Raw genomic sequence first — 23925 nt, forward strand, 5'->3', positions numbered from 1 at the left:
TTCCTGATGGAAGATAAGAAACAATTATTTTTCGTGACAATTTTCACAATTTGAGAAAAATAATTCTAATAATAATTATTAATAGTAATAATTTTAATTTTTGTATAAACATATAACATTTTTAGAACCAATATATCTTAAATTTATTTAACAGATTATATTTGGCTTTAAAGTTTCATTTTCCTTCGATATGGAACTTAATATAATTTATAACATCATTTCATAATTGGAAATAAATATTATTTATTTAGATCATAAAATTTTTTCTCAATTAGTCTGAAATCTTATAAATTTTACTGATACTTTGATATTATACTATCTACACAACAAGATATTTTAGACTTTATTGAACTTGAGCCTTATTAAAGCCCTAGATTACCTTGTTCATAAAGTATACTAATTTATGAAGAAGTAAAGCTACACAGGTCTTTCGACCATATAGCATCATTTAAATTAGATGCAACCTCAATATGTTTCCAAGTTTGACCATATTATCGTACCAATTTGAACTTGATCACACAATAACATGGTATAGTTAAACAAACCATTGTTCATGGTTTCATCAGGTTAGTATGTTTTAAGGTATCGATAGTTTGTTTAAACGTTAAACTGATTTTTAAGAGTGTAAATTCAACATAAAAAATATTTATAACTATTATTGCGTATTGTATATAATATGAAGTGGACTGTATTGGTTTGATTAAACATTTATTAAACAAAACTTAATAAAACAAATAAACTATATACACGAAGAAAATTATTACGCTGCTGCAATGGCAGTAAACAATGAAAGGTAGCTCATGAGAGAGCTGGCAAGTGAACTTCCTTGTTTGAAGTTCTTGAGAAAAGGATGCTTGCTTCTCTGACAGTGATGCTAAGTGGAGTGGTGGTGCGATGAGGGTAAAACGCGTAGGCGTATATTTTTGATATCTAACTATTATGTTTAACGACTTTTTTTTATGGATTATCACCTCTAAGAATTTTGACTCTTGCACAAAGAACACTTTAACGTTTTGAAATATGCAATAAGATTTTCTGTAATTATTTGCTGTACTACTCTTTTTTTTTAACCATTTTTATAGAAATATTTCATAGGAATATTTTACAGAAATATTTTATACAAAAAATATAGGGATGCACAGTGGTCCACTTTAAAATAAAAATTATTTTTTAACTAAAATTTACAAATCAATTCGTCGTAACATTGCTGATTATGCATCAAAATTGAAGCTCATCGATGAATTTTTTAAAAACACAAATCATAATGATGTTTTATTTTTAACAATACTAATATTCACATAATATTAAAATTATTTTATCAATGTTCATAAAGAATTATAATTTAAAGGAGAAAAATTACAATTGAAAAAAATTGCAATTATAATGAAAAAGCTGAAAATCTGATTTTTCCGTAGTTTTCTTCATTATTGCTTCCGCGTTGCATGAGTTGAAAGGTATTCGTCATTCTATACCAGAACGAAACTTGATAGCTGAAGTATAATCTCTAAAATTTCCATTTTTATTTAAGTAAATAAATTTAGTTATGATTAATAAACAAAATTTAAAAGAAAAAAAAAAGAATGAGAAACTTTACTTTCGGAATCACAGAAAACGAAACTTCTGATTTATCAACCTTAACATTCCGCTTTTATGAACTGACTGAGTCAAATATATTAATGAACAAAATATAATACACTTTTTTGTATTTATTTTTATAAACCTTTCAAACAACTTCCCAACTTTGCTTTTGAAATAATTTTTGAAACGCGAACTTTGAAAGGAAACTATTGACAGAAATTGAATGCGAAAGTAGTTATTACATTTCTTCGAATGGCATCACTAAGTGACTTGCTTTCATATTCTGCTTAAAACTTTGCAAACGGCCATTTTGAGTGGCGTGTGGCGGTTTCGTCCACGAATAATTGTTACATTCAATATATTTATTATTGTCATAGGTAAGTTTTTCTTTACATTACAGATTTGTGCAAACTATCCTAAGTTATTTTTTGTACAAGTAACATTGCCTTTTCAATTATACATATATCAAGGTTTCATAAGTTACTTAATTTCGCCGGATGTCTGTAAGTAGACGGTGTGACTCAGCCCTTCAAACTTAAATGGACAACTAACCTGATATTTTTGTTTACAATAAATCAGGTTAATTTATTTCTAGTAAGCTACTGTACTAAAAGTTTGTGTATGTGTTTTATAATAAATAATTGTGTTATAGATACATTTTTAGATAAATACGTGGTTTCGTGGAGTGCCGCCCTTTGATTTTGAGCGGTTTTCTTAGAAAATAATGGGCGTATTGTGTTAGTTACGTTAATTAGTTTTTTCGTTAATTTTTAACATGTGTTGTATAATTTTTGACTTCATATGTTTTATGTTAATTTGACTTTTTCTTGTAATTGTATATTACAGTAAACTACATTAATGATCAGGTATAGTCGTATATTTGGTATCAATTAAAATTTGAACTAGTTGTCATATGTGTTAAATGATAATTTGACTGCCTTAGCAGTAAAAAATATTTGATTATTCAATCAATTATTTTCGTTGAATTCAGATAATTTTTAAATATTTTTTTTCACACTACAATCTCATTATGTCATAAATATTATGACCATTCTTACAACATTCACTTGGGATTGTGCTAAAAATTGTTCATAAAAATCATGTATATTACATTGTATTTTGCCACTAAACCAATCTACTTAGCATGTTATTTAGCTGTGAAAGAATTGGATTCATGTGTTCGTAATATTAGAATTTTGGTACCAGGCAAAGCTGAAATATCTAGATTTGATACTAACTACAGCTGAAAAAATATTTTTTATAAAGAATACTTTATTTCATGATTTATGATTTCTATGTTGGTTTGTTTTGATAGGTCTATTTTAGTTTTATGCTGATAATCTAAAACTTGATTATTTTATGTACTAGGAAGTATTTTGTTGTAGCTGTTTAATTGTTAAATGTTTAGTTTAATTCCAAATTTTATAATCTGAATTTATGGATGAGGTGTAATTGGTGTTGTATGTGCATGTAAAATTTTTAAGAGGTTTTATAGTGTTCACATTGAATAATTTATTATATTACTTGCGAAGCTTTTTAAGTCTTTTTAGTCGTGTATATTAAAATTTATTCATACAAATTTTTTTGAAAACTAATGTCTAAGTAACAATTTTCAGTTGTAATTAAAATTTCGTTGCAAATTTAAAAGTAGTTCTTTAGAAAGTGAGAATTTATTAGGATTCAATAAAAGTTAACTGAGTTGATATGTAAGCACAACTGCATATAAATTATTATATTCATATGTTTTTATTGTTTAGTTATAAATGTGAACAATGAATTCATTTCTGTTATTAAAACCTTCATTGAATAATCTCCCTTATCTAAAATTTTTTTTGTGTAAAAAATGTAACTTATTGTTTCAAGGAATTGTAAGAATAAAATATAAAATTTTTTATATTGGGGATATTCCTGTATTGAGACCCGTTAGCATCATTTACTATTACCACAGTACCAAAGAAATTTTGTACTTGTGAAGAATTTTTAAAGTGTTTTACCTAAAGTTAACCTTTCAAGCTGGTCGCATTCTGTGGCACATTTTATAGTTTCCAGTGTGACACTGATTTATTCTTTCTTTTTTTGGTATCTGAAAGAAAATTTAGTAGCCAAAAATTAAAAATGCATATTAGAAGCTATTTTTGCAACAATTCATCACTTTAAAATTAAGCTTACTCTTTAGAAAACTTATATTCTTTACTTGTGACTGGAAATGTGGCAGTTATTTTACAAATATGGGTTTGACAACCTTGTACGATAGTGAGCTTTATTTTTTGTTTTTAACCTCTGTTTTCCTTGTTTCTATATCAGATACAGTTTCTGGCACCATTTGGTTTTGTTATCCTTCTGGTAGCAGCACAGAAGCAAGCACTGCAGATTATTTTATCTTGGATTTGAATATAGCTTATTAATTGCCAACTGTAAAAAAGAAATCTTTATTATTGAAAAGATTAATCTGAAATTTTTTCTGACGATTCATGTCGAAAGATATCGATTGATGCAGTAAATTCTGTTGCCGATATTTATTTATTTTTTTTCCTACTTTTTTCCACTCTAGAGTCTGGTTCACTCTAATTGTGATTTACTTAATATTTTATGCAAGATAAAATTGGATTGCATAAGTTCCTGATTTTACAGTTGGATTTTACTTTCAATAAGCATGCAATGAGGAATATGCTTGAGATTGTAGTACATATTTCTTGAAAAGTCATGATTTGAAACAAGTAATGTAATAAACGTCCTAATGGATATTTTATCTAACATTGATTACTGGTTTAAAAGAAAGATAATTTTTTTTAAAATTTTAATTTATTCAAACAAAACAAATTTCAAAATTTAATCTTTGTTTAAATTTTAATGAATTCTCATCATTACCTATCCATAGGAATAAGTAATGAAGATAATGATAATCTATCAAGATTAAAATGGGACAATTTTCCTTTGGAAGCTGATTTTAAAATGACTTAGATCTTATTTAACTAAATTTTTAAATTTTTTTATCTTTAATCTTCAGGTAAAAAAATGAACAATTTAGTTTTAGAAATTAATGCTAACTTAATTGTTTCTGGTTTATAATTTTAAATTAATGTCTCTGTAGGTCCTGTTACTAGGTCAATTATCTTATGTAAAAAAAGAGAGAAAAGAGCAATCTTTGGCTGTATACATGTCAAGTTATTTATCTTTTTATGGCTGTCTGCATTGTAGTATTTAAAACCACAAGGTTACAATTTACTGATAAAAATAATTCTTAACTTTTTTCTTTTCTTTTTGAAAGACAGGTTGTAAAATGTGCTAAAGATCATTTTGTGAATGAAATTTAGTTTTTAGTATCTCTGTAATTTCAGGTGTATTTCTTACAACTAATTGTTAATTATTATTTCTTGTAGGATAATAAGTAAACAAGCCAAAAATGCCCAAGCCGGTAAGTGTTTACGTTTGTTTGATAAACTTTTATTTTGTCTTGAAGAATTTAATGTATGATTTATAATAAATGTTTCCCATTTTTAATGTTGATTTTTTTTAAAAATTTTTATAAACATTTTTTTAAAAATATTTAAGTTTTGAAGCATTTTTTCTTTCATAATTATGTTTTTTAAAAGTTCAGAATTTGTTAAAATGACTATCTTTCCTTCATGAGCATATAATGGGATAATGTCATTTTTAGTTGCAAATTTTTTGAGCAAAAAAATTTTAAGTATCTGTTTACTGTGGGAACACGTGCATATACATGTACCAGCACAATCAGTCATTTTTTTTCTTTAATCTGTGCAGGCCATAATATTATAACCAGTCTTTAACTTGATTAAATATTGCCAGCTGTTCTTACGCTGCTCGCCACCAACTTTTGAAAACTATTTTATTTGAAATTTATTGGTTATGATTCGTCAATGCAAATAAATTAGTAGTTGCAGCTTTTAATCTTACCATGTTTTATGCAAAGTGATGAATGACCTCCAAGATATCAAAAGGTCAGTGAGATAACCCATAGATGTTAAGTGGAGAAATACTTTTGATTTAATTATTGGATCTTCATGTTCTAGGAAGGTCTCTTAAAGGTTCAAGAGTATTACTTCAAATATGCTAATTAGTGCATACAATATTTTAAGTTACAAAATCAAACACAAAAACATTCTTTCTCTGAATAAATGTACCTTTATTTAAAATAACTCTGATTTGAAAAGTGATTGGATATAGTTCCTGTGAATTTTAAAAAAAGTGTTTTTAAAATTTGATTTCTCAGGAATTATTTGACTCATTTCGCTTAAATTTTGTACTATGCCTTGTAAATTTACATTGTGATGTAAAAATAAGTAGTATAACTTAAAATTAAAATTTTCTCCTAAGTTATTAAATTAAATATAAATAATTTAAATTTTTTATGTGCGAAATTGAAATTATCTCTGGACTAGCAAATTTTATAAATGTGTACAAAGTTTTTGATTCATGTACCAAAAAAAAAAAATCCTGAAATGTGGATAAAATAAGCAAAAAGTAAAATTAACATTAAAGAGCTCGAACTTTGAACCCTATTTATGATCAAACTATTGAGACCATATTTTCCATATCAGGGATACTCCCTATATTTGGAGTCATAAATTTGAATTCGTCGAGAAAAGATATGTTTATATTCAGAGAAAGTAAGTTTTTGTGTCTGATTCAGTAACTTAAAATATCGTCTGCATTAATTAGCATATTTTAGGCCACCTTTTCGAATCGTTAAAATTGAGTCCTAGAGCGTGGAAATTCAATCGTAGAATAAATTATTCAGGGGATTTTTTTTGCACTACATGCTTTTTATAATGCTAGTTGATTCTTTAATTGTATTCTGAAATTATGTCTATGACTCTGGCATTTAAGCAAATGACAAATTGTGCTGTTAAAGTGTTAGCATTATTTTAGCCATTCTTAATTAAAAAAAAAATTAAAATTTAACACAATGATTTGAATCTACAAGTTATCATAATAAGTATGATTAGTTACAGTTAGTTATCGTTAATAACAAGTTATCATAATAAGTATCGTACAATTCATTAGTGCATATAAATTTTTTGCTGATCTCAAATTCTAACTCTTATACATTTTTTGCTTCAGGTAAATGTTCGAGTTATCACGATGGATGCGGAGCTGGAATTCGCAATCCAGCCCAATACTACTGGGAAGCAGTTGTTCGATCAAGTAATTCAATTTCATATTGAAATCATTGATTCTTTGCATTGTATTTTATACATAATATTTAGTTCTAATTCTTTATACTGTCATAATTTGGGTGGTGGGATATGAAAATTGAAATATTTAATTTCTTACATTATAGTAATGTTTGATTTATAAGTAATAAGCTAATAATTTTGTATATTGACATTAAGAAACTGTTTTTTCTTTTTTATAATAAAAACCACTTGATGAAAAACTTCATATTGATTAATTCCATTTATATATATAACTTAAAAATTTGAAATATGTTACATATTTTATTTTGTAAACCTGATTATTTTTGTTAAAGAGGTTTTCTTTAGTTTAATGCAAGGTTGGCAAAATTCATGATCTTTTTTTAAAATAAAAAAAAATATTAAAAACAGATTTATTGGATTTAAATAGATTTATTTCTATTTAAACCAGTTTTTTTTTCAATTTTAATCATATATATGCATATTTTTTACCGCCCACATCATCTGATAAAACATATTAACAGTGCTTAATATTATTTATTATAAACTAATCACTGAATAAATAAAATCATGGTTATTTTTGTACAAGCTAAACTTCCTAAAATTTTAAAGACTGTCAATTTGTCAGATATTCAATAAAGATATTCAACTAGTTTAAATATAAATATAATATTAAGAATATTATATTATATTCTTACCAGAATATAATATTAAGAAAAAGTTTTTTCTGGGCAGAACAATTCTTTCTTTAAAATTGGTAAACACTAACTGCTTATTTAATGTTTTAAAAGCACTTTAAAAAATAACATTTAATAATTACATGTTTATTTGAATCAACATTTAAATGAACATAACTAAATGAGTATAATTGAAATATATTTATTACCAGCAAATAATTTTACATACAGAGGAAAGTTATCGTTTAATAGTTAAATGTTACTCTTATTTGGATTAATTGAATAACTTAAAAAAATCAGTTTATTTATATCAATGATTTTTTTAAATTTTTTTTAAAATCAAATTATTTAAAGCTTGCCAAGCTGGCTTTTATGTATATATAGTTATAAAATTGACCAAAAATAAGTTGTCACAAAATTTTACTTACTTATTGGTTTTTGCATTTTTAATTATGTATCCATCTTCAAATGTAATGAATAGTACTTATAAACTCAAGTACTTATAAGTAATTAAGTTAAATAAGTTAAGTATTAAAAAGTACTTATAAGTACTTTTTTTATATCAATTCGATCTTTTATAAAATAAAGTTCAATACTGTCTGGTTTATTCCATGATTAGGTGATATAAATGTCAGGGTTGAAGATGAGTTTCTTAGTGATGTGCCATAGAAAATTCATTAATAATTAAGTGTGTAATGTCATTCTAAAGCAGCTTTATCACTGAATTTTTTATCAGATTGTAGACATTGTTAGTGTTAGTCACTGTACTACTTTAATTGGGAAAAAAATTTACTTAATGCCTGAACTTCTGATTTCGTAGATGTTAACCTAGGTATAATTCTGTTGCCTTAAACTATTAAGGTGCACAAAGAAAAAATTATTGTTTTTTAGGTTTAATAAAAATTTGTTATATTTTTAATTCTGGTAATTTTTTGATCGTTATTTTACTTTCGTTATTTTTTTAGAAAAATAATATGCTCCTTACTATTAAGATGCAAATTACTTCACTTTTTAAAATTTTTTTTTGTTTGGTGAGAAATGTTTAAAACACTTTTACAATCAGAATCAGATGACATTAGGGATGTACTGGGTTCAAAATTTTGCTAGGTACCTAATGAAAAATGCTTGTATACTTGAATGTAATACTTGAATTTGATCCTCGACAATTAAATTACCGACTTACACTATTTTATGTGTATATTTCGGAAAGTAATTTTCCCTCATTATCTAAATAGGAGAAATATTTGTAGTTCATAAAGTATTAAACGCATGCTAAGAGACAATCTCTATGCATAAATTTTTTTTTCAGAATAAGTAAACTAAAAAAATTATTTTTTGATGAAGAGCTTAAAAGATTTTTTCTATAATTTATGCTGAAAATTATTATAAAATGAACATTTAAAGGTACATTATTTTAAAAAGGTATTTTTTAAAAAAAAGTTATTTATTTAAAAAATTTTAAAATATAAAATCACCTAAAAATTTAATAATGTACCTCCTGAAATAACAGCTTTTAAAAATTTAACGAGTTAAAATAATCCTTACAAAGTAAATATTTGTAATCGTAATCAGAATTAAATCTGCAAACAAGAATAATTTGCGTGTGTAATTATCAGTTAATTTTTCTTTAAAATGGAATCTGAATAAAACTGCTGTGTTTTTAAGGGATCGCGGCTTATTTTTACAAAAAGGGCAAAATTCATAGGGATCAAAGGGTAGGCAGGATGAGCTGGCTGCCCTTCTAAAACTCTTAGGGAGAATACTGTGCATAATGTTTGCTGGATAAAAGGTGTCTTGTTCAAGTGTTGGCATTACACTTACTAATGGTACTGAATTTTCTAATAATTACCTTGATTCTTGTACTTATGTCAAATTTTTATTTTTTCTTCTAGGTTGTGAAAACAATCGGTTTGAGGGAAATCTGGTTCTTTGGTCTCCAGTACACTGACAGTAAAGGGTTAACAACCTGGTTGAAATTAAATAAAAAGGTCAGAATTTATTCTTTTAAGAACAATAAAGAATTAAAAGAAATGTTATCCCTTAGGCCAGTGGTCTCAATCCTGGGGACATGTTTAAATGGAGTTAAATTATTGAATCAAAACAATTAAAAATACTTCAGTGAGTCCCGATAAAACTATCAAAGGCTGACTGGTCTGCAATTGGGAAGCACTGCCTTAATTAATCAGTGGCAACCTCATTTGTTTGTAACTGAAATTTTGTCTTGCTTTTGAAAATTTTGCTGGAAAATTGGCTAGATTATTTGAAACATATTTTTAATCAAGATTCTTTAATTTGTGTAATCTGTGTGATCTGTGGCAGTGTCGCCTCCGTGACTAAAGTTCACAAGTGCCCTCTGGGTAATGTTAAATGAGCAACACCTCCGGCATCTTCTGAGATGAAGAATGATGGCCTTCCGTTAAAAAAAGAGAATAATTTGTGCAATTAAGTTAATAAAGATATTGTGACATAGTCACTCGCTAAATTAAAGATCACATTGTTATATCGTCCCTGCAGTTACTTTTGTAATTTCTACACTTTCGCTTTTTGAAATGTTTGGAATTTCTGTTCCCCTCTTTTTCCTAGAATTGCAGGTGAGTCTGCGTTCTTTGTAGTTCCGTGTCTGATCTCTACTTCTTTTTCCTAACCGTAACTACCTTTAATTTTTTTAAACACTTTTACGTTACCTTTATATCCCTCTCTTAACCGCAACTTTTTAATTTTTTCTAACTATAACTCATTTTTAGCATTTTCTATAAATAACCCTCCATTTTCTCACCCCGGCTGCATTCGATTTTTGTATCTCAACACGAGATATCACCAGCGGCTCCTCCATTTTCAGGGATGAGATTCTTCCTCGGATTCGCGGATTTCCGCTTTTTTTCAGATTTTTCCATTTTTCCCGCTAATTTCCGCTGAAATTTTATTTTACACAAGTTAAAATNTCACCAGCGGCTCCTCCGTTTTACTCATTGGCCAGTTTTTGTTGGTGGCTGCTGTTGTGATGCCTGAAAAGCCTTTTTCTTACATTCATCATCACCAACATTGTATAGAAATAATGCCCGCCAACTTGCAGTCGCTGACATCTAATTTTCCTGTCAAAATTAACTGCCCTCTCCCACTACCACCAAGATGAGTGTGTTCCAGTGTGTTTTTCTTGTGGACCTAAAATAAAGAACTTATGTTTTAACTACCTTTTAGAGACTTTTTTTTTTTAAAAAATTGTTTTCGTCACTTATTCAAGAGGTATGTTTTTTTTTTATCCCTTTTTAGTTTGCTGGGTTGTGTTATGAACACCAATGCTTTGTACAAAACTTGCATTTAACTGGCCATATTTTTCTTTTTTAAAATCTATTCAATTTTTTTAGAATAGTTCATTTTTACTTTTACCCAGCGAAAATGGTACAGATATCATTGATTTATAATGAATTTTAGCAATCTAAAACCTAATGTTTTAATTATCTGAGCTAGTGTTGCCACTAAACGCTATTTACTTTGCACAAAATAATAAAAATGTTACATCTTAAATAATTTTTAAACTGATAATGATTTACTAAATCATTTTTCCTCAAAGTATGAAAAAATATAAAATAACACTTTTTGACCTGTAATTCAGATGTATAGCTTTTTATTATCTCCAGGAATTGTATGTAATTTGAATAGTTGATTAAGTGTCATAAATTTGCATCATAGTAAAAGAAAATCCAATCATTGAATAAAAATTGTTCTTGGTACGACATATGTAATTTAAAGTATTTATTTATTTTTTTCAAATTAGGTTCTCAACCAAGATGTTAAGAAAGAGAATCCTTTGCAGTTTAAATTTAGAGCAAAATTCTATCCTGAAGATGTTGGTGAAGAGTTAATTCAAGATATAACTGTGGTATGAAAATATATTGATTAAAGTAAAATCTAAATTATCTGCAGAAAAATATTATCAATTTAAAATTTTTTCAAGATTTTCTCTAGTTGTGCTGTATTTGCTTTGATATTTTATAGTTCTAATAGCATTATCAGAGATGATTGTACTATGGGGAAAATCCGGATTTTTCAGTAAACGCGATCCGGAAGTTTCCGGAAATCTGAGATCCAAAAGTTTGAAGAAATTATTGATCACATTTATGTATTAAAAATTTTTTTTATGTTTTATTTAGAAATATTAGAACTCAAATTTATACTTGGCATCTCTTTCATTTGTAAATATTTTTTCTAGTAGAATAATAAACGTGTTTAGAGATAAAAGTAAACTTTAGCATAATTATTAATTTAAATTATGCTGCATATAATTTATTTAGAATTTCATGTTTTGAAAATATCATTGATTTAAATTTATAAAGAGGTTAATTTTTTGCAATATGTAATTAATGATTTTATTGAAGAAATTTTCAGGATTTTTAAGTTGGGCTCACGATTACCCCTGCATAATACAGGGCCAACTTTCTGCAAGATTTTGAAACTCCTCTGAATCCCAATTTGAATTTGTTCAGCATATTTTAATATAGTTTTTCAAAATGATATTTTACATTTGACATGAAAGAAGTGAAAAAATAGGAGCATGGTTTTTATATAAGGAAAAAAACGGAAACAAAAAATTTTTGAAAACGTTAAAAAGTAAATTAATAAATAAAAATTCCTATTTGTCTACTTTTTAAAACTTTATTTTTATCTAATATTTTAAATGTAATGTGTTCTATAATTTTTCATATATATTTATTATAAGTTAACTTCAAATCTACTTTTACTGTAAAGATTTTCTATTTTANTAAAGTAAAATCTAAATTATCTGCAGAAAAATATTATCAATTTAAAATTTTTTCAAGATTTTCTCTAGTTGTGCTGTATTTGCTTTGATATTTTATAGTTCTAATAGCATTATCAGAGATGATTGTACTATGGGGAAAATCCGGATTTTTCAGTAAACGCGATCCGGAAGTTTCCGGAAATCTGAGATCCAAAAGTTTGAAGAAATTATTGATCACATTTATGTATTAAAAATTTTTTTTATGTTTTATTTAGAAATATTAGAACTCAAATTTATACTTGGCATCTCTTTCATTTGTAAATATTTTTTCTAGTAGAATAATAAACGTGTTTAGAGATAAAAGTAAACTTTAGCATAATTATTAATTTAAATTATGCTGCATATAATTTATTTAGAATTTCATGTTTTGAAAATATCATTGATTTAAATTTATAAAGAGGTTAATTTTTTGCAATATGTAATTAATGATTTTATTGAAGAAATTTTCAGGATTTTTAAGTTGGGCTCACGATTACCCCTGCATAATACAGGGCCAACTTTCTGCAAGATTTTGAAACTCCTCTGAATCCCAATTTGAATTTGTTCAGCATATTTTAATATAGTTTTTCAAAATGATATTTTACATTTGACATGAAAGAAGTGAAAAAATAGGAGCATGGTTTTTATATAAGGAAAAAAACGGAAACAAAAAATTTTTGAAAACGTTAAAAAGTAAATTAATAAATAAAAATTCCTATTTGTCTACTTTTTAAAACTTTATTTTTATCTAATATTTTAAATGTAATGTGTTCTATAATTTTTCATATATATTTATTATAAGTTAACTTCAAATCTACTTTTACTGTAAAGATTTTCTATTTTATAAATGTATTGAAAACATTTCATTTTTATTACCAAATTGAGTTTAGTTTTGTTATTTAGTTATTTTGTTTAAGCTTTAAAAATTCTCCACAAAATGCTTCTATTACTGTTAATAATTTTGGAAACTCTGCATAGTATGATAAAAATTAATGGTTTTATGTATTGTCTGTATATATTGCATGGCATTTTTTACATATTTGTGATGAAGTGACAAATGTGTGATGAGTTGACAAATTACACTTCTTAGTCTAAATCTTTTTGTTTAAAGATTTTTAGTTTCTTGTGCTCTTATTTTTATTTGTATTGTACCTATCAAAATGTGTTAATATTTTACTCTTTGTTACTCTTCAGCGTCTCTTTTATCTTCAAGTAAGAAATGCTAAATTGAGTGATGAAATATATTGTCCGCCTGAAACGTCAGTACTATTAGCTTCATATGCTGTGCAAGCTAAACATGGGGATTATAATCCCGATATTCACAAACCTGGTTGCTTGGCAAATGATCGACTTCTTCCACAACGGTAATAACTACGCTTGGTCTTTTTTCCTCCCATTCTCAAATAGGTTTCCTGTTCATTCTTCTAAATATGCTGATGCTCTCTAATCTAAACTATATATGACTGTTGCTTGTTAAAATTAAAGCAATTCTGTGAGACAAAGGACAATGCAAAAAAAGAAAAACAAATCTTAACACTATTCTTCTTTTAGCAAATTAGTTAGTTTTTTATTAACTATTTTAGGTATAAAATTAAAAATAGTAGTTTTAAGTATTTTGTAATAATTGGTACATCAGCCGCATGAAAATTAAACATCAGTCACAAGATATTTTTCTCCATTTACTACTTTTTATACATTATTTCATGTGTACTTTCAATGATTCCTGTTAATCTGAATTTTTTTGAAAAATAAATTGAAATCCTATTGTTTACAGAGGAATTTTAAAATAAATATTTAACTTTTTGTCATTTCCCTGTAACATTACTCACATTTTGAATTTTTATTCTAAGCAAAACCTTTTTATTTTTAATTTTCTTCACTTTTTCTAATATGTATTATTGTGCTATTTAAAATATAAAAGAATATTATAGTGTTCTTATAAATATCATACAAACTAATGAAATATTATAAATAATTATGGAATATCACAAATACTTATTGAAGTTTAGCATGAAGGAATATATATTTAAGACAATGTTTTTTCAACTTAATATTTGAAAATAAGGAAATTTTAAAAAATAACTAAAGTGACAAATTGAAGTTCTAAACTTTTGGTTTTCAGCAATTATTGCCATAATAAGAATTAAGTCATGTCTAGTTTTTTTTTAATAATACTGGTATTAAAGTGATTTTTCTCTTACAGTGTAATGGACCAACACAAGTTATCTAAGGAGCAATGGGAAGAAAGAATTATGAATTGGTGGGCTGAGCACAAAGGAATGCCTCGGTAATGTAACATGAATTAATTAGCTCTTTAATGCTGGTGTAAATTGCATTATAAAATATTTATGCATTTGTCTCATGATTCTTCTATTTTAGGGAAGATGCAATGATGGAGTATTTGAAAATAGCCCAAGATCTTGAAATGTATGGTGTGAATTATTTTGAGATAAAAAACAAAAAAGGAACAGATCTGTGGTTAGGTGTTGATGCACTAGGTTTAAATATTTATGAAAAAGATGACAAGTAAGTTAGTTTCTTGATCAAAGAAAATGCTTCTTTTCTTCAGAAATGATTTTCTTGTTTCAGATAAAAAAATTGTGTATAGTTGTTGTTGGGATGTCAACGATTGCAAATTTTGATAGTTTTAATGAATTTCACCTTTGATTAAAAAAAACTTTTGAAAACCGTAAAATATTTTAATGAACTATTATCTGAATTGTTTTGCAATTTGATTGCTCATGTCTGCCAACTCTACTGGTTTTACTAGCAGACTCTTGGATTTTGTCAGTTTCTCCTACTCTGCTGGTTTGAAAATTTTTCCCTGACTTTTATATATTATAAAGAATTCCTTAAAACTGGGTAAGTTTCCTTAAAAAAAATCTCCATTTAAATAGAATTTTTACTCTGTTTATTGCTTGCTTGAATATTTAAATATATATTGCTAATACATAATGACGTGAGCCTCATTTATAGTAGGTAATTAATTTGGAGTTTATTTTCATCTGTTTAAAAATTTTCAGTTTCTTATTCAGAACTTCCTTTAAAAAAATCTTTCAACTTGCAATAATAAATTACTTGTTTATTAGTATTCAAAATTGTGAATTAGCAAAATAAAAACTTTTTCTATCCATATTAGCAGCTATGGGTGCTTGCGAACTTTATTTTTTATTAACCTGTCAACATATTAAATTCTAAGCAATTAATTTGGCATTGTAATAAATTCTGGTAATAAATTCTGGTTTCTCTATGTAATTATGTAATTGGGATATTTGTGTTTGTTTTGAAAGAATGCAAATTTTGGAATGTAGCTTTTAGAACTATGTTTAATTTTGTATTTTAATATTAGTTGCTATGAAAAATTCATACTAGAGAAAATAATTTCTTCTGAATAATATCTTTTCAATTACTGGAAAACAAATTACAAATCTTTTAAGTATTGCCATTTATTTGATAGAGATAAGAGTTGATCTTAATGTTTTTCAGTTGCAGTTTTTAAAAATTCTGAATTAACTCTTTTGTGATTAGTGATGAAGGTACTCCTAAAGCCCTCTATTATTCTTAGTATTTAAGATGTCACAGAGATATTTATTTACAAAATTTTTCTCTAGACTGAAATAAGAAAAAGATAAAAACAAGACTTTTTTTTTTTTAACAGTTCATGTTGTCCATGTCAATCATTAATTTTTATCACCTAGTATACATTTTTATCAAGTAAAATGTGAAATCTTAATATTTGTTTGTTCTAGGTTGACACCCAAGATAGGATTTCCATGGAGTGAAATCAGAAATATATCTTTCAATGACAAGAAATTTGTCATTAAGCCTATTGATAAGAAAGCTCCAGTAAGTAGAAATAACAGTTCAACTTATGAAAGTAATATTTTGTAATTATTTTAATTTGCTTATTATCTTAGTTGATAACTTATTCAGTTTTCATACATTATAGTAATAAAGTTTGTCTGTAACAAAAGACAAAAAAAAAAAAAATTACAAAAGTCATGTAAGAATTTTTTTTTCCAAACTGATCAAGTTTTCATTTTATCGGGATATATTTATTTTTAATTTTAGTGTAATTTAGTTGAGTAGTATTTCACAATAACTTAAAACTGATGAGTTTAATATTGTTTTTTAGGATTTTGTATTCTTTGCTCCAAGGTTGAGGATCAATAAGAGGATTTTATCTCTTTGTATGGGTAATCATGAATTATATATGAGACGTAGAAAGCCTGATACAATAGAAGTTCAGCAAATGAAAGCACAGGCTAGGGAGGAAAAACAGGCTAAACAACAAGAAAGGTAATATAAATTTTTTTTATTTTGCTGTAAAATGAAAAAAAGTAACTTTTTATTTTTTGAGTTTAAAATCATATTTGATACTGTATCATGTCTGTTTCTTATTCATTTTGTGAAATATAACAATTAGCTTTATTAGCTCCTAAAGATAATATCCACTAACGTTCTACCAATTTCAAATTTTTACTAATACAATTCTATTCATGTCAGAGTGCAAGGTATTTTTGAAAAGTTGCAAATAAAATTTATTTAGTACAATAATGAAATTTTTCTCTTCTTATTAAGTGTTATTTACAAGTAAATTTTTTTTTTTGTGTTTCTTCTGCTAAGTTTTACATTATATATATAATTGTTTGTTTTGAGAGAAAGAACGAAAAAAATATCTTTGCAAAATTCTTTTTAAGGAGTTAGATTTACAGCTTTTAGTATTTACTTTTTTATAATATTGATGTACTTTTTGTGATATGTTTTCAGAGAAAAGCTGCGACGAGAAATGGAAGCAAGGGAACAAGCTGAGAAAAAACAACAAGAATATGCAGAAAAAATTAGACAAATGCAGGAGGAGATGGAAAATAGACAGAAAGGTATATATATATATAAAAAAAACTATGCTTGAACATACCCAAAGGGTATAAGGTCATTCTGGGTCATAAGGCAATTTTGGTATACCCAAGGGGCATACCTTTTTTTCTTAACACATTGTTGGTCAGTGACTAGTTAACTCATCTTTTAATTTTCAAACTCTTCTTTAATAACTCTTCTTTCATGCTGAAACATAGTTGATTGATAACAAGTCAACTTGTCATTGGCTTTGCATTATTTGTGCAAATTAGTGAAACCCAAAGTGATAGTTTTGAAAAAGCTTTACACATTGTGTCCATAGTCATTTCAGTCAATATAAATAAACTTGATTGGAATTTGTTTAGAATGTTTTACTTTACTTCTATAATAGGAAGATAATAGATGGTGACATGAGTTTTTGTAATTGTTTGTCAAACTATTGTTAAAGGCGCTTTTATCATTTTCCTTTATATATATATATGCTAAAAAAGTACAAAAATATTTCTTTTTAGGTATAATGATACAATTAGAAAACTATTTGTGAATTTAATATTAAAATAAATGTACATAAAAAGTATTAAAATATATTAAAATGTTATACTTGTGTGGGTATATATATATGCAGGCACAGTGAATAACTTTTGATTTAATTGCATTTTTACTAACATTACATAATGGTTCAAGAAATACATTAAATATTCTATCAATTAGAGAAATAATGTTATAAGTTAAAGCATTAAAACTTAGTTTTTCTGAAAAGGTATGCTATTTGTTTCTGCAGTTCTGATATTTGCAACTCAGAATATGGGAAGCTGCAATCTGAAAATTATAGTCCCATTATTTTAGTTAGGACAGCAATTTAATGCTTGAGGCCTTTAATTGACCTATCATTTTGTATTCAAGCAAGTCAGTATGAAATTTTCTTCTCAATACCAAACTTTCTATGTAATAAATAAAGGGAAAATGTTTTTTTAGATAAAAAAAAGGGGAAGAATGTTCTTCAAACGTATAGTCTCTTATTGTTAATTTTAGATAGGCTTTTAAGTAGTAGATTTATACATAAGTTGCTTTCTAATGTTTGAGATGTGTTAGGTTACATAAGCTGTTAGACATCTAGTTAAATAAAATTATTTTTCTATAAATTTATTTTGCAGAACTTTTGGAAGCTCAAGATAGCATTCGCCGTTTGGAGGAACAGCTACGCCAAGTTCAAGAATCAAAGGCTGATTTGGAGCAGAAACAGAATGAACTTGAAGAGATGCTGAAAAAGCTTGAAAATGACAAAGCAATGGAGGCAGAAGAAAAAGCCAAATTGGTATGTAATTGTTTATTCAGGGTTTTTGAAATTTGATTCTAGCGTACTTTTGCATAAATCAATATTTTGCAACTTAAATTTTTTTAGTAAAATCATTGTTTAGAAATCTATGAAAATTTACTATTCCATGGATTTCCATTTATTTTTTGGCAGGTAGCTATTGATTTTACGAACTCCAATGTTTTTAATATGTTATTGCGACCTTCAATTTTGAGTTATTACTTTCTGGCGTGTTCGATTTGTTACCTGCATTATTAAAATTGAATTTTTTAAGAATATATCTTGAAAAGTCGGGGAATTTTATTCTTTTACTTGAGTGGCAACCCTGTTAAAATTCACTTTATATCTTTAATATATTTAAAATTTTTAAGAAAAGATAAAATTGCTCCAAATCAAAATCATAAATTTAATAATTTTTTATAATTTTTTAAAATTTATTTTATAATTAAAATTATATATTTCAACTGATGTTTAATAAAATGGATAAGTAGCACTATCTTAAAAGTGTTTTGTCGTAAGAATATCTGCAATTTTGAATTAAATTACTTTTAATGATTTAGGCTGAAGCTATTCAGATGAAACAGATCGAAGTTCAGCGTATCCAGGAGGAAGTTGAACTTAAAGATGAAGAAACCAGAAAACTCCAGGAAGAAGTTGCAGAAGCTCGACGTCGACAAGAGGAAGCACATGCTGCTTTGTTAGATGCCACAACACCTCAGCACCTTAATGTCCACGAGGATGAACATGAAGAAAATGATGACTTAGTAAATGGCGAATTTGGTAAGTTTTTCATTAAATTATTTTAATTTTAATTAAACAGTTTTAAATTTAGGAATATTCCTCCCTATGAATTTATTTGTAGTGGAAGGTTTTGAATTTACTTGTGACCATCTGAGTTATCATCCTGTTTAGAGAATTTGTAGTTTGGTTTTAAACTGAGCTATTTTTGTCCATAACTGAGCTAATTTTTAAGTTTAGTGATATTTTTTTTCTTAGTCTAGTATTTTGTTAAGCTAAAGAAATGAAAAGAACAAAACTTTTTTAATTTCTTCAGTTGTATGATTTTTTAAAGTAGCTTAGTACAGGGATGAGATTTTTCCGCTTTTTAGCGAATTTCCGCTTCTGTCTCTTGAATTTCAGTCTTTTAATCAAAGACTCCGATTCTCTAAAAGTTTAAGTTTTTTTTATAAATATTCTTTTTCTGAAAATTTAGTTGAAATAAAATAGTTATATTTATTTCAGATTTTCAAAGATAAACAGAAAATTCAAACTGTGCAACTGCCACCTCTTCTGCATTTTTACTTATTTCTTATTTTACCTACTTTCTTCTCTTTTACTCTCAGAAAATGAGATTTGCCGCGTTTTTGCCCACTGGATAGCTCTTATTTTGGTAATTGAGACGTCACTGCTTCTTTTCTCTATTCTTATTCACGCTATTTTAACATCAAACATCGATTTTCGTATTTACCTGATTTGAAAGTTGTGCTTTGCGATTCTCATTCACACGATTTAAATAGCTTACATTGCGATTCTTGTTTACGAGATTTAAAAATCCATTATCGCAATTTGTATTCACGAGTTTTTATAAACATATCTAGCGATACGTATTCACGCGATCTTAAAATCCAATGTCGTGATTCGTTTATGCGATTGTACTTTCAAACATCGATTTCCGTATTTATATGTGATTTAAAAATTCGCCATTGGGATTCCTATTCACGCGATTTAAAAATTATGCATCGTGATTCATATTTACGTGATCTAAAAATTACGCATCATGATTTGTATTTTTACTTATTTGAAATCCAATATCGAGTTATATATTCATCTAATTTAAAAACCACATATCAGGATTCATATTCTCTCAATTTAAAATCAAATATTGCAATACTTATTCAAGCAATTTTAAAATTAATAATCGGGATTTGTTATCACATGTTTTTAAGGTTTAAAAATCGCTATTTTTTTTGTCAAATTTTTGGATATCACAGCTTCTAAATATTATATGTTATATGTGCGTCTTGCAGANTGTAATAGATATTGATTGGAATAAGATTTTATGTAGCTTAAATTCCTATTTCTAAGTAAAATTATAATAAAATAGTAATGACAAATTTAAATTGGCAGAGAAGTGAGCATTAAAATATGTCTTATAACTATAGCAGCATGTTCTTTAAAGGAAATTATTGAATGTCTATATTTTGATCTGTCAGTATTGTTTTTTAGATTTATTTATATTCTTTAACTATTCCTTGTTTAGGTGCTGAATTAGGTTCTCATGAAGATTCAATTAGTATGCCTAGACCGGAAGAGGATAGAATAACTCAAGTATCCAAAGAAAAGCACCTGCAAGATCAGTTGAAGGTAAGACTTATTATTTATGTGTATCTTGAGGATTATGTTTGAACTCTCCATTTCTCATTATCAGCCTTCGAAAACATTGGTGGTCCACTGATCCAAGACCTCAGAAACCACCATTAAATAATATTCAGTGGTCTGTGGACTGTTATGCCGTCCGTAAACCAACCATAGAACTACAACAGAGTTCCATGTCAATAAATGATGATTTTACATGAGAAAGGAATGGACAAACTTTTGTGTTTTAGAATCAGTGGCTGATGACTTGCAAATGACTGGTATTTGATGCGGAAAGTAACAAAATATAATACGTAATATGCAAAATTATTATCGTAAAAAATTAAGTCTAATAAATCCCAATCAACAAATGTTTTACTTTTTATGTTGCTAATTTTGTTTGGATGGCATGGGTAATGTTGCTTGCCTCTGTGACTTGAGGTTATCAGGTGCCCTCTAAGAGGATTTAAAAAAAAATTTGTCCAATTTTTTTTTTCCGGCTTTTTAACATTTTTCATTTTTCTTGTTAGGATTTATTGAACTAAATATATATCACATGGTGTGTAGCTTTTTAAAAGGTGCTTATTTTTGATTTTCCTGTTTTAAAAGCCCTTAAAGGTGCTTTTTTCATGTTTTTTTTTTAAAAAATGCTTAATTTTCCCTTTTTGAAAATATATTTTTTACCAGGTAGATTTCCGCTGCGTATTATGCAAAAGCGTGGTTTTCATATTGTTCTATTTGGCATTTTCACAATTCATTCAACCCTAATCTATTTCGGCATGCAGTTGGTCCGTAACTTATGATAGTGCCAATCATGTTGCATGTTTGATGAAATACTTAGGAGTGACTACTGAGCTGGGTTCGATGAGATTCTTGCACTCTCGTGTGCAACTCTGCTGCATTTTGCAAGTTATTCACAATTTTAGGCTTGATTTTTTTTACCCTCTGAAATCGAACTGAAAAATCTCTATCTTTCTATGGTCGCTAATATAATCAAGAAAAGTGTTCTTTGTCAGAAACTAGTTATTTTATCATGATCATGTATAATCTTTGAAAATTATTTTCCATGTTAATGTTTTGATAATGTACTTTAAAATATATTTTTTTATATGCTTTAAAAGTGCTCTAAAGGTGTTTATTTTTTGTTGAGAGATTTGGCTACACACCCTGTATCATGAATCATCTAATTTAATTTGACTGATCTGTACTTTACAATGATTGTTTTTTAATTTTAGGAGTTGAGTAAAGAATTAGCATCATCCAAGGATGAAACGAAGTTAACTAAAAACGATCTGCTTCATCAAGAGAATGTGAGGCAAGGACGAGATAAATACAAAACACTGCGTGAAATCAGGAAAGGCAACACAAAAAGGAGAGTGGATCAGTTTGAAAATATGTAATCCAGATATCGTCTGGGACATTCTCACTTCTCTGTTAATGCAGAAAGTGAAGGATTTTGTATATGAAAGGGGCTTAGTGTTTACTTTAAAAGTTAACCTTGAGAGCATTTGCTTATATATTTAAAAAATAAAAAAAAAATCAGTTCATAGTTATACATTCCACATTTTAATTTTATTTGTTTATACATTTAAGTTAAAAAGAATTTTTATTTGTTTCTGGAATTCGTTGACATTTGAATTTAGATCTGAATTTTGATTTGATAAGTTTAAAATTTTGTTAGTACATTTTTTTTCTTTCTTGGTTTTCAAATTTTATGAATTTTGGGGGAAAACTTGAAAGTATTTTTATGTAGGTAGTGTTAAATAAATTGATGCAGATATTTTTTTACGAACAAAGCAACTTTTTAAATCTCTGAATATTTTTAAATATCAACTGTTGACCAGATCTTCCCAACCAATTTTAGACCCACTTACAGTATGTGCCTTTGTGTGATTTAAATTGAAAGTGTGGATTTTTTTTTTGTAATGTTGTATATTTAGCTTATTAAAACTAAAATGCTTTCTTTAATACTATAAGCCCTGTGTACTTACAGTATTAAAATTGTCATATTTTTTTGTAACATTTTATATAACGACGAAGCCTGGATTTATTTCAATTGAGTTCCCGGATAGCCTGAGATTCAGGCTCATACTAAGCTTCCATCCATATAATTCTGCATTTTTGCACTCTTTATTAAATATTTCTTTGTACCATGTTTGCCTTGATGAGTAGTTTATAAATTAGATAAGTTTACAACAGTTTCTTAGCTTGTGTATTTTGAGATATCTCTATCCATTGTTAAGTACGTTTAAAGTCTGTTTTCTTACTCAATTGAGCTTGTTTAAAATGGCCGGTAGTTTTGTAAAACTTAGCTTGTGACTGTCACTTTTTGGAGTTTTTAACGTTAAATCACAGTATTGTTTCCTCCTGTTATGCCATGGAAATGTCTGTTGTTTATTGCTATCATTTAACTGGTGCAAAGGGTTACATTGTCCTTAACATTTGAGTGTTAGCAAATTGAAATATTTATAGACATTAAATCAAACTTGTTATATTTCTGTTTTTTTTTAGTGCTTTATTTTCTATTTATGAGACGTTATGTGCCAGTACAGTATTGTATTTTCAAAAGGGTGGAAATTCATTTTTTTTTTATAGGTATGTTAAAAATTTAAGTTTTTTCATTTTAGAAAAATTTTTTTTGTAACAATTTTGATATTTTCTAAGTTTTTAGATCTGTGCCAAAACCGAAATTTTTTTTAGATGTGAATTGCAAAAAATCTCAATGCTATTTTCTTTGCCGGAAAAGTAATTATGCAATTTGATGTACCTTTTATCTTTAAGAAAAAATTTGTTTGAATCAAAAGTGTCTGCAATATTTGCTTTGTGAATGGAAAATTTATGTAGTTCTAAAAATTGTGAATCTGTCATCATATCATTGTTAGTTTTTTCTTGCAATTTCATAGTGGTTTGGGCACTGTAATGTGGCGAACTTGTTACCTGTATTCATAAATGAAAATACAAATTCCTAGTTAATAAAAAGCTAAGTTTTACAGCCTTTCTTTATTTCCAGTGATTGACACACACACAGTACAAAACCTGATACTTTCAGTACAGGTTTGATACTAAGAGTACAAAAACCTGATACTTTCAATATCAGATGCATATCAACCTTAAATTTAAAGTAAGGAAGAAAAATTAAGTTATTCAGTTTTTAAAAAAAAATATATATTTGGTAGTTGTGCGAAATCTAATTCAAAATCAAATATT

The 23925-nt window shown here is 27.0% G+C and overlaps 1 protein-coding gene across 2 annotated transcripts; it reads left to right on the forward strand.

The window, feature by feature from the left end:
* Nucleotides 1–1811: 1811 nt before the first annotated feature.
* On the forward strand, nt 1812–23708 carry LOC107456268 (moesin). 2 transcript variants are annotated; one of them, XM_016074092.3, is made up of 15 exons: nt 1812–1955; nt 4959–4993; nt 6664–6747; nt 9307–9402; nt 11190–11294; nt 13386–13555; nt 14395–14478; nt 14571–14717; nt 15941–16037; nt 16327–16490; nt 16962–17071; nt 18203–18363; nt 18924–19143; nt 20624–20727; nt 21954–23708. In XM_016074092.3, the coding sequence occupies exons 2-15, from the start codon at nt 4982–4984 to the stop codon at nt 22116–22118; spliced, it is 1719 nt and encodes a 572-aa protein (XP_015929578.1). In that variant the 5' UTR covers nt 1812–1955; nt 4959–4981; the 3' UTR covers nt 22119–23708. The 2 variants fall into 2 exon arrangements, with proteins under 2 accessions (XP_015929578.1, XP_071040790.1); XM_071184689.1 differs by lacking the exon at nt 1812–1955 and adding an exon at nt 1975–2172.
* The last annotated feature ends 217 nt before the right edge of the window (nt 23709–23925 follow it).

The sequence above is a fragment of the Parasteatoda tepidariorum genome, chromosome 8, assembly GCF_043381705.1.
Source record: "Parasteatoda tepidariorum isolate YZ-2023 chromosome 8, CAS_Ptep_4.0, whole genome shotgun sequence".
Lineage (NCBI taxonomy): Eukaryota > Metazoa > Arthropoda > Arachnida > Araneae > Theridiidae > Parasteatoda > Parasteatoda tepidariorum.

Bases quoted from the DNA above. Each gene is read 5' to 3' on its own strand.
- LOC107456268 (XM_016074092.3), top strand. The intron at 14,479-14,570 runs GTAATGTAACAT...CTTCTATTTTAG, and splicing joins GAGCACAAAGGAATGCCTCG to GGAAGATGCAATGATGGAGT. The intron at 20,728-21,953 runs GTAAGACTTATT...TTTTAATTTTAG, and splicing joins ACCTGCAAGATCAGTTGAAG to GAGTTGAGTAAAGAATTAGC.